General features: G+C 44.0%; 2 protein-coding genes and 1 non-coding gene across 3 annotated transcripts; 2 read left to right on the top strand and 1 right to left on the bottom strand.

The window, feature by feature from the left end:
• The first annotated feature begins 1,266 nt into the window (after positions 1 to 1,266).
• eif4g2b (eukaryotic translation initiation factor 4, gamma 2b) lies at positions 1,267 to 9,204 on the top strand. Its single transcript, XM_035525453.1, has 21 exons — positions 1,267 to 1,354; positions 1,453 to 1,561; positions 2,296 to 2,361; positions 2,765 to 2,890; positions 3,097 to 3,199; positions 3,566 to 3,697; positions 3,804 to 3,870; positions 3,960 to 4,111; positions 4,209 to 4,319; positions 4,508 to 4,690; positions 4,832 to 4,970; positions 5,056 to 5,219; positions 5,400 to 5,504; positions 5,799 to 5,927; positions 6,073 to 6,177; positions 6,415 to 6,630; positions 7,032 to 7,290; positions 7,497 to 7,701; positions 7,841 to 8,049; positions 8,156 to 8,277; positions 8,367 to 9,204. Exons 1-21 carry the CDS (start codon positions 1,267 to 1,269, stop codon positions 8,433 to 8,435), a joined length of 2,859 nt encoding a protein of 952 aa, XP_035381346.1. The 3' UTR covers positions 8,436 to 9,204.
• Positions 5,546 to 5,718, top strand: LOC113582313. The gene has a single exon (XR_003411146.2). It is a non-coding gene; the product is annotated as a small nucleolar RNA SNORD97 (small nucleolar RNA).
• On the bottom strand, positions 8,969 to 10,885 carry LOC118241195. The gene is made up of 5 exons (XM_035525323.1): positions 10,832 to 10,885; positions 10,536 to 10,749; positions 10,313 to 10,411; positions 10,166 to 10,233; positions 8,969 to 10,070 (listed from the first exon to the last, which is right to left on the bottom strand). Exons 2-5 carry the CDS (start codon positions 10,656 to 10,658, stop codon positions 9,920 to 9,922), a joined length of 441 nt encoding a protein of 146 aa, XP_035381216.1. The 5' UTR covers positions 10,659 to 10,749; positions 10,832 to 10,885; the 3' UTR covers positions 8,969 to 9,919.
• Between the last annotated feature and the right edge of the window lie 394 nt (positions 10,886 to 11,279).

Here is an 11,279-nt window from a genome sequence, read left to right as displayed (position 1 = left end):
CGTTATTGTTAAAGTCATTTGTGACCTTTGACTTGAAATGAATCATCTGTATAGGCCAAAGTGCATGTATAATCATTTTTGTTTTAGTATCATCATTGATAGTACATCATATGTTTCGCTACCATATTGACTTCACCTGTTTTTCAAGACTGACAAATTGGTATTTTCTCCCTTTTCTATCCATTGTCTTGATCTTACTGGTCCAGTACACTTCCATAAACGAGTCCTTTACAGCTGTTTCCAACATTTTTTCCAACGTATTAGAATTTAAACTGGTTGTTTCTTTCAGGTAGTTGAAAGAATGTAAAAAAAAAATGGAAAGTGGTTGTTTTCTTTCCATTGTTTTAGTTTTCGCATGGCATTCCTGAACTTAGTAAATCTCAGTGTAGGAAAATTACTGCCAGCACGCGGACGACGTCATATCCGCCCTAACAGTGTGGCTAACTAGCTAGGTAGCCGCTACGTTCTTCGGGAGCAGTGTTGTCTAGCAGGTCCGTTTCTGCCTGATTTAGCCTAGTAGATATACTTTAAAGCGAAATTTTTATATTTTCATTAATTTCCCTTTCTTTGTGCAACAAAAGAAAATCTTCAAAACTGAAGTTGTACGGGTAAAGGTAAGATCTGTAATTTTCCTGAAGTTGGGGGTAAACCTTTCAAAATGGCTGCTGTCGTTAGCCTCCTGACAGGATTAGTTTAGCTAGCTACTTACCGCATAAAATGGCGTCGTTATGGTGTTTTAATGATACCGGCTTTGTGTTTCACAGTGGTTAACTAGCGCGTAAAGTCATATTACACTCGTAGCCAAATGGGTTCGTGTAATCTTCTTAACTAGCTAAGCTACTGTTGGTGACTGCACGGTTAGCCAGGCTATCTGGGCGAAGAACATGTAGTTTAGCTAGGTTAGGTTAGCCTGCGCTGGTCAGATATAAAGCCACCTAGGCCATTAGTGGCGTGAAACTAGCTGGGTAGGTAATGCTAACTACCTGGATTCATTTGTATGGTTGATACTGCTTGTACAACCAGTCCACGACATTTTATTTAACTGCATTTAGCCTAGCTAACGTCGTTGTTTTTACAAAGTCAGTAACCTAACGCTAGCTATCTGGGTAAGTTACGATGGTCTTCTAACGGCGACTTCAGATTTGTGCTGGCAACGATGAAACAATGAGGAAAATGTGGTGTGTGTTAGCTAGGTAGGTTAGTTTGTTTTTGGAAATCCAGGCCTTTCTGGTAGTCAAGAAAGGGGAAAACGCGCGGGTCCGTAACATGGGTGAAGGGCGCATTACGTTATCGTCCAGTTATGTGGCTGCAGCGTTAACTAAACCGCAGCAGGGCTCTTCGACTAACTTACTGGGTAGACTAGCTAAACTAGCATAGCTAGGCCACGTTGCCACTCTTGTTTGTTAGTGTTTTGTATGCCATCCTCTAACGACGCTTCTCTGTCTCGCACAGTTCGGTTTTCCCAACCCCACCCTTTGGTTATTATTCTTTTGAAGATTCTTCGTTGTCAAGCCGCCAAAGTGGAGAGTGTGATTGCAGAAGGGGGTGCTTCTCGTTTCAGGTGTGTGCTCAATAAATGGGTATTTCTGTCTGTGTTTAAACTCGTCGCTTAATCAAACTATAAAGCGAATCATTTCAACAATCAGTGGGTGTCACTCTTGTTTTGAACGATTTGTGTTCGCTGACGGGTCAAGCTCTTCGTGTTGGTTGCAATATTTGTTTTTGGGATAACCTCCTTTGTTTAATCATTTGAAACATGTTCTTTGTTTAGAAAAGGAAAGCCCAGTTTTTAAATAAAAAAACACTGTTGTGCGTTGTTGATGCAGAGTGTTCATGCATATCTCGTAGAACTTTCTGGGTATGACTATTGCACAGTATGTGTTGCACAGAGGAAACACTCAAGTTTCATACATTTTGCATTTTCCATGACATTAAAAAATATAAGGTGTTAATTTCTGGAATTCTAAATATGCAAAAAAGCAAGTCTGTAGCTCAAATAGTACAAAAAGATATTTTGTCTGTTTGTTGGGAATCTGTGTTCTTTGTTGAGCAAGAGCTTGGTGGTGTGCTTATAAACAGACACATCTTTCAGAAATGTTTCAGAATGGGGAACTGTGGGATGTTTTTCCTTTTTTTGGCCCTAGAATGGCTGCTTGTTAACCCGATAGCCTTGATTTCCAAGTAGCTGTATAACCCTGACATACTACATTGTCTTTGGAAAAAGTGACGCCTTACACTCACGACGAAGGAACGCTTTAGGTTGCCAGATTTTGTTAATGTTCCTCCTTGTTCCAGTGCTTCTTCGGGGGGAGGAGGAGATAGGGGTGCACCTCAGCACTATCCCAAGACTGTCGGCAACAGGTGAGTCCACGACACATTTTAGAACTAGCCAATAACATTTTTTTATTTAATGTTAGCCAGTCCGGTAAAACAGAGCTGCTATTTAAAAAAACTTGAAAATAACTACAGGATTGGAGCTGGGTAGGTTGGGAATTTGTATAGTCTGGTTTATTTCCTATTAAGTGCAGAAATGACTCACTGCAGTGCTTAGTATTTGTAACAGTTGTCCTGTTGCTAGCCCAGAAGTGTTTGATATTTCGGCCCATGTCCCCATTCTTTTGTGTTTTAGAATATTCATTGGCTGGCTTACCATGCACATTAAAGTAATATTTCCATCCAAAGTACTGCTTTGACCTATTAGCCATATTAACAGAAATATAGCCTAGTGTTTTTGGTAAGGGTTTTCTGTGCTCCAACCTCTTAGCGAGTACCTGGGGAAAACCCCAGGGCCTAGCGTTCAGAGATGGGTTCCTTCACGAAGCACTAGACGAGATGTCAGCTCCTCCAATGAAAAAGAACGGCATGATGCAATATTTAGGAAAGTAAGAGGGTAAGTGTCCTTAAGCATCTGGCAGAGACTTGGGGGGGGGCTACTTTGTCCTTGAATCTAGAAGTCTTCCAAGGTGTTTGGTTGAATCGTCTGATGTACTCAAATTGGATAATTGACAATATTTTTTATGATGATAAACAAAGCTCTCTTTTTCCTCTCTTCACCTTTGATCTTCACTTTTGACCTTTGATCTTTCCTTCCTGTAGGATACTTAATAAACTGACCCCGGAAAAGTTTGACAAGCTATGCCTTGAGCTCCTCAATGTGGGCGTAGATTCCAAGCTCGTCCTCAAGGGAGTCATCTTGCTGGTAAATAGAAGCAGAACCAGATTGTTGGCTTGTTTGTTTTTGTTTTTTTATTGGGTCCTAGTTAGTTAATCATTTTTTGTAAGTCATCTCGTTACAAAATAAGCTAGACAACTAAGTTTACAAACCCTACTGTTAATCTTTGGCTATCTGTTAGATGCTGAGGCATTTTGTGTTATAAATAACTGATGAGGAACATTTGAGTTGGTATTGTAGATATCTTGGAGTGAGGGATGTTTCTTCATGTTTGACTCATCATGTGACATTAAGAAGTGAACAGATTTTGTTTCCCCACAAATCCAAGTTTTAAGTGAAATGGCTGCCTTTTGGATCCTTATGTTGCTAACATCTTTTGTCTGTTTTTTGTAGATCGTAGACAAAGCCCTAGAAGAGCCTAAATACAGCTCACTCTATGCCCAGCTATGTCTGCGTTTGGCAGAGGATGCTCCAAACTTTGATGGCCCTGCACCTGACATTCAAGCCACGCAAAAACAGAGCACAGTAAGTTTTCATTGCAGTGTTCTGCTTGTCCTCAATGTGTCCTGCTTGACCTCAGTTGCAGTTTTTTACCCTGTGTTGTCACTAAGCCTTTCACTGTGCCTTGTAGACTTTCAGAAGACTTCTGATTACCAAACTTCAAGATGAATTTGAGAACCGCACCAAAAATGTTGAAAGTGAGTGTTAATACACACACCTCCCTCCTCGTTACTTTCTCATAAATTGGAATTTCCTGCTTGGCTTGCTCACTGTTCCTGTTTTGTAGTCTATGACAAACAAGACAACCCTCTCACTTCTGAGGAAGAGGAGCAGCGTGCCATTGCCAAGCTCAAGATGCTGGGAAACATCAAGTTCATTGGGGAACTGGGCAAACTCGACCTCATCCATGAATCTATCCTTCATAAGTGCATCAAAACAGTGAGCAAAATGTGCCACGTTTTTGTGTCTGTGCTCTGCTTTCTAGTGGAAGCAGGTCGGCATGACATGCGTCTCTGTTGGTGCTGTTTTCTTTTAGCTTTTGGAAAAGAAGAAAAGAATCCAGCTCAAGGATATGGGGGAGGATCTGGAGTGCCTCTGTCAGATAATGAGAACTGTGGGGCCTAGACTCGATCATGAGAAAGCCAAGGTGAGGGAAGCAGCCATGCGCACAGTGTTTGTGTTTGCCTGGACAAATGGAGAATAATTTAGTAAAGTGCAATATGAGTAGGACCACTTTGTCTACATAGCACAGTTTTATGCTTATACTACATTCACCAAGTACTATTTCCCTGTAGTATCAGAACATTGCCTCCTTAATGGCCCTCTGTCCTGCAGTCTTTAATGGATCAGTACTTTGGCCGTATGCGTTCCTTAATGAACAACAAGGACTTGCCAGCCAGGATTCGTTTCCTCCTGCAAGACACCGTGGAGCTGCGAGAGAACAATTGGGTTCCTCGCAAAGCCTTCATCGACAACGGACCAAAGACGATTAACCAGATTCGTCAGGATGCAGTGAAGGTCAGTTTTCCTTCTCTCCTTCCATATAAACCTTGGGCAGTCTTAATACCGCTTTGGTTTTGAAGGAAAAGTTAAAACTTTGACACTTTTCTCCACCTTTTGTTTATTATGGGGTGGCTAATCACATTTTGCTCCCTCTAGGATTTGGGTGTCTTTATTCCACCTATGAACCAAGGAATGAGAATGGACTTCTTTCTGGAGGGGCCTTTCATGACGACCAGGATTAAACTGGATAGAGAAACTCTTGGAGGATTGGCTGACATGTTTGGACAGATGCCAGGTGCGCACGGCCTTAAAGCTTCAGTGCATTGTGTATGGTTAGATCCTTTGCCTGAGGTCTCGCATGCGTAAATGTGTTTCCGTAGGCAGTGGAATTGGGACTGGTCCAGGGGTGATCCAGGATAGATTCTCCCCCACGCTGGGACGTCATCGCACAAACCCACTCTTCAATGGCCACAGCGGACACGTAGCTAACCCACCGCCGTCTCAGTTTGACTTGGCTATTAAGCCCTTCATGAAGTCTAATCAGGTTGGCATCCCTATCATAACAGGGCCCACAGATCACCCAAAATTAATATTTAATTAATGCAAAACAGCTAATGAAACACTAATGTTTAGGCTTTGGTGAGCACATTTACCTGAATTCCGAGCACGCTACTTTTGTTAAATTATTTTAATACATGTGAACTTTTGCCTCCTCTTGTCTTAGGGGCAGAATCAGCATGTTCTTAACCAGAGCCATCCTACCCAGCAGCAGGGTCGCTCCAAGGACATGCCCCCACGTTTCAAGAAGGGTCAGCTCAATGCCGATGAGGTAAACCTCAAGAAGGAAATGTGCACTTTTTTCCTCTGCCGGTACCCAGTGATTATAAAAAGACGCGTTATTCTGAGGGTTTCACTAGATGTCAGTTTTCTGCCTTTCTCTGCTCTGGTTGTTTCTTCTTCTTTTTTTTCTTTCTTCCTGTCCTCTGGTCTGTCCTGAAACTGACACCTGGTCCGTTGATTGTGGTTATGAGAGATGAGGGTGCCACATTGTGCCTGTTTCTCCTGTCTTTGACCCACCCTCCCTCCCACACACACAATCCAGCTCTTACGGTCTGTCCCACAGATCAGTCTGAGACCAGCACAGTCATTCCTGCTGAATAAGAACCAGGTGTCGAAGTTGCAGCCCCAGATAGCCACCATGATCCCACCCAGTGCTCAGACTCCACGCACTCAGACTCCCCCGCTCGGGCAGGTAACGGAAGCAGCGGTCCCTCGCCCCCCACGTTGTCAAGCATACCTTGCCTGAGAGTTTATTGCATTATACCAGTGCCTTGTTTGTTGATATTTCCTAACTTGCTTCTACTTTTCCTCTCTTGTGTGTTCAATGCTCATCAAAGCCTCCACAACTTGGTCTGAAAACGAATCCTCCTTTGATCCAAGAAAAGCCACAAAAGACAAGTAAGAAACCCGCACCTGCCAAGGAGGAGCTGCTAAAGAGGACGGTGAGTGCGACTTCCCCCGACAGATCGGGGGCGGGGAGGGTGGCTTCCCTGGATCTCATTTCAGAGTTCAGACCAATTTTCATGCCTCTTCACAAGTTCTGTTGTAGTTGATACTTAAGAGATTGAAAATGTGGGTTGCTTTAAAACAAGCCAAGTGATCAAAAAAAGGTTTATTTAAAAAATGATACATTTCACCTTCCTTAAGGTCAAAAGTGACTTCCACCATTGTTCCATTAGGAGACGCTGGTGACTGAGTACCTGAACAGTAAGAACTTGGAGGATGCGGTCAGTGGCGTGAGGGAGATGAAGGCTCCTAAACACTTCCTGTCCGAGATGTTGAGTAAGATTATCCTGGGCTCTCTGGAGCACTCTGACCAGGATAAGGAACAGGCAAGCACCCTGATTCACACACTGCGCACAGAGGGACTCATCACTGGAGAGAACTTCATACAGGTGTGTGTGCGTACTTGTAATCAAAGCAGATTAGTGAACGCTTGTATGTACTCTAATATTTTTCAAGTTGTGTAATTTCAGGTATGGTAACCATTGTGGTACATCATAAGAGTCTCGTCATCTACTTTCTCTAATAATGAAGAAAAAATAGCTGCAACTTCCAAAGTTTGAAAATTCAAAGTTGCACATCTTAACTTTTTTAATTTGCAATTAGAACTTTTAAACTGAGAGATGTCGTGTCGCTACACGCTTGTCACTAGTGAACAATTTTAGGAAACCTTTTAAAATTTGAACTTGACTGCTAATGTTTAATGGTTCACACATGTAGATTCAGTGTATTGGAGGTAGAAGTTTGGGCATGTGTAGCTGAGCTGCCGCTTCTCTCCCGTCTCCTGGTCCAGGCTCTGCTGAGTGTGCTGGACCAGTGTCCTAAGATCGAGCAGGACATCCCTCTGGTGAAGTCGTACCTGGCACAGTTTGCAGCCCGGGCTGTCATCGCGGAGCTGGTGAGCGTGGCAGAGCTGGCGCACCCTCTGGAGAACGGCACCCACTTCCCCCTGTTCCTGCTGTGTCTGCAGCAGGCATGCAAACTGAAGGGGCGCGAGTGGCTCACCGAGCTGTTCCAGCAGAGCGCCATCAACATGCAGAAGATGCTGCCAGGTGCGTAGCCACACTTCGCTGACCAACACACCACTTGGCGCGAGCGTCTGTTACATGTGACCGTTGTCTGATTTAAAGTTATGAGTTGGCTCCTTAAATGTGTTGCATTGCAGCTCACTCTTGTGCAATTGGAGTCGGAAAGGGACGCAATTTTTGCCTGGCTCTTTGTGTTCATGACAATCCTACTGACTGTGTGTGTGGTGTAGAAATTGACCAGAACAAAGACCGCATGTTGGAGATTTTGGAGGGAAAGGGCCTGAGCTTCCTCTTCCCCCTGCTGAAGCTGGAGAAGGAGCTACTGAAGCAAATAGAAGCAGATCCTGCCCCCCAGACCATCTACAAGTGGATTAAGGATAACATCTCGCCCAAACTCCACACAGACAAGGGCTTCGTTAACATTCTTGTGACCAGGTGTGTATAAAACCTATGTAACTAATAAATTCTTTATTTTACATACCACTGTGTACAAAAAAATGTAGACGACACTTAGATGAATTTAATAAGAATGTTTGAGCGCGTTTGTATACGTATACATGTGTCGTCCTCCCAGCTTCCTGCAGTACATCTCATCCGAGCTGTGTATGTGCGAGGGGGATGAACACCTCTGTGCCCCCACCAAAGACCAGCTGGAGCAGGAGAAGCAGCTCTTGCTGGCCTTCAAACCCGTCATGCAGAAGTTCCTCCACGACCACACGGACTTGCAGGTCAGCGCACTCTATGCCCTCCAGGTGCACTGCAACACCTATGGCTTCCCCAAAGGTAAGGGTCTTCGCTCGCACCTCTCCTCGCCACTGCCGCGTCGTCTTATTGTGGAGCTGCGACCAGAACCCGTATCTCTCTTCATCCATTCACCCATCCCGCTCAGGCATGTTGCTGCGCTATTTTGTCAACTTTTATGACATGGAGATCATTGAAGAAGATGCCTTCCTTGCTTGGAAAGAAGATATCACCCAAGAATTCCCAGGAAAAGGAAAGGCCTTATTCCAGGTAACTGTTAGGGGTGGTTAGCTGTGTAATTATGATTTATTCTTTTACTTCTTTAAACAAAACTGTATTTGTGTGACTCCTCCTCTCAGGTGAACCAGTGGTTGACCTGGCTGGAGACAGCTGAAGAAGAAGAGTCAGAGGAAGAGGAGGCCGACTGAGGAACTATCCAGAGCCTCCCGGTGCAGGGTGATCCTCTCCTACACGACACAGTGATCTCCCTCCACAATAACGCTCAGTCTCCACCACAGCACCAAGAGCTGCTGGACCAGTGATGCATCATGAAAAAACACATTATGAAATGTTAGAATTGTAGGCTACTTCACTTACAATGGTTGCTTTAATAGTTGTCTGTTTTGGCTTCAGTAGGAGGGGTAGAAATGGCTCACTTGATCAATAAACTCGAATTTTGCTGTTAATTTTGTTAGCGCAGAAATAAATGCTGCTGTGATTTTTGGCTTATAATTTGTCTAATACAATTAGGTGTCTTTTTAACAAATGTTTTGATCAATGAATGGAGGTGGGTGGATGTTTAACAGAGTAGCAAAACCGAGTGTGGTTGAGGGCCATTTGACTTGGGCAGTGCAGTAGAGACCTTTTTTGTAATCCTGTTGTGGATTGTGAAAAATTGTGAAATTGCAGTGTGTTCATCCCTCTGCATTCACAGTGTGGAATATCCAATGACTGTTTTTTGTTGTTTTGTTTTTGTTCCTTTGCTGTAAAATTTTAGCAGTTGTCTTTCTACAAACTGAATGGCTTTTTTGTTGTAAAGAGGTTTTTAATCACATTAATGTCAAAAGTCTAAGATCTTGACAATACTGCTGTCATTTAGAATAATCTTGTTTGACACCTTTAGCGAATAACACGGTTTTTGCAATTAACTTTTGATTGACGGAAACGAAGGAACAGGAACGTGGCCGTGGCAGCCAAAGACGCTACTCATCACCTGTATGACTGCATAGTGACAGCAGTTGTAATGTGGCCCTCTGGGGCCCCATGAGTCTGCTTCTGCTAAACCTGAAAAGCCAACAAAGTGAACGCTTTCATTTTAGTAACCAACCAAGGGGATGAAGTTATTTAATGAATGCATAAAAGAATATCCTCCCTCCGCTGCTCGTCAGTAGTCAGAGAAAGTAAAAGGCTTTTGCCCTTGTCAGAAAGCAATGCAGAGATTACCTCTTATTGACAAGTGTTTTAAATTTATTTGCAAGGATGTCAACTCCATTATATTCTCCAAGGTGGTTGGTGCCTGTCGGTCTGCTTGAATGTAAAGGGCTCAGTCATGTCATGTCATGTGTAGGCTGTTGTAGAGCTTTGTATCTCGCACCACTGTCAGCTCAGTAAAGGTAAACACAATTACCAAAAAATGTTCTCCTCTTCATTACAGGTCTGCATGTGTGATGGTCTTTATGATGGCTGTCTGTGTAACTATACGGTTTTGTATGAAGAAGTGAATAGAGATGTGAAATCAAAAGTGCCATCAGTTTGTATGCTGTAGGTTAGACCAGTTACGTCATCTGCTACAGGTGGCTTTAAAATAAAATTCTCATAAGTTTGAACACTGTCATATAACCATCTAGTGTGCTGCAAATCACTTTTACTTCAAAGTCTCACTGCCAAGGAGAACACGGAAGTTTGTCTGTGGTTATTCGTCGTCAGTGGGGATCCAGAAGTATTCCACTACCTTGCGGCTTCTTCTCGCGGGGCTGTTGTCTGGAGGATGTGCTCTCAGTTCACTGAAGTGCGTGGGTCCTGTGTCTCTTCCCACTTTAGGGGCTGCTACCCTTAGTATAGTCCTGAAAGGAAGCACTCATTCAGCGTTCAGTAAAGTGATTCATCATCTGTTGAGCTTTAAGAGTGAAACTGAACAGGTGATGCTACAGTGCTGTACCTTCCTGAAACCCTGTCTGAATCCTCACCGTCCACTTCAACGGTGGAAATGTATACAGGGTCTCCCTCCTAACACATGAAAGACACACAGACTGATTAGTATGCTGTATAATTTAGTTTGAAGACAACAATATAACCAAGACCCTACTGTGAAGTTTCTTGGTGTTCCATCTTGGTTTTTCAAGATCTTAACCTTCTGGTCACTTTCTGTCATGCAGAGGAAGTAACTCTTTATGTTTGCTTGACACTGGAGGAGGGGAAAGCAAAAAATTTAATTGGTGTGCAGTTGGTTGTTCATCTACAAAACTATAAATGTACTACAGTTCACAAGTGGAGCAGAGTCCAGTTTGTGTTGCGTGAGTGAGACTTACCGCTTTGTTCTGCCTCTGGGATTTGAGGTCCTCCTGCGCCCTGAGCACGTCTGACAGGGCCTGGTGCTTTTCCCGCCAGCTGAGGCACTCGCTGAAGCGTTCTTCCCTCTCTCTGTCCGCCATCCTGCGCTCCTGCTCTGCCTGCTGCGCCTCCCCGCTGGCCTTTTTGCTCTGCTCCTCCGCTGCCTCTGTCCTGCGTCTCCAGTCTGCCTCCCTACAGACACAGCCCTTAGTTCAGGTCTACGACATGTCCGTATGAAATGATGATTCTGTATGGAGCGTTTTATTTTTTCTACTTTTCTTTGATTTTTGCGTTCTCCTCTGTCAGCTGCTTCAGTCTGTGCCGCAGTGTGCGCCTCTCCTCCAAACCCTTGTTCTCCACCAGTAGAACCTGCTTCTCTCCAGACACCTTCTCCAGCTTCAGCATGGTCTCAAAATAATTCTTCTCACTCTGTGCCAGGTTTAGCTGCACGTTTGCATGCTGTGAGAGGAAGGTTCACTGCTATTACAAACTCACATAGCTGTCCACTCACTCTGAAACATCTCCACTGTCTAAAGAGCCATGAAGAGCTTGTGCTGGATTTCACACCCATTTGTCACCAATGCAGAGGAGGAAGGTACAGGTAGATGTCTTCGCAGTGTAAACCTAACTGCAAGGCATGAGCAGGTATACCTCCTTGTTCAGATGCTGTAGCTCCTCACCGAGCCGTGTTTTTTCTGCCAGGACCCGATCCCTCTCTTGCC

The sequence above is a fragment of the Electrophorus electricus genome, chromosome 4, assembly GCF_013358815.1.
Source record: "Electrophorus electricus isolate fEleEle1 chromosome 4, fEleEle1.pri, whole genome shotgun sequence".
Lineage (NCBI taxonomy): Eukaryota > Metazoa > Chordata > Actinopteri > Gymnotiformes > Gymnotidae > Electrophorus > Electrophorus electricus.
This window is presented reverse-complemented; position numbering and strand designations above follow the sequence as displayed.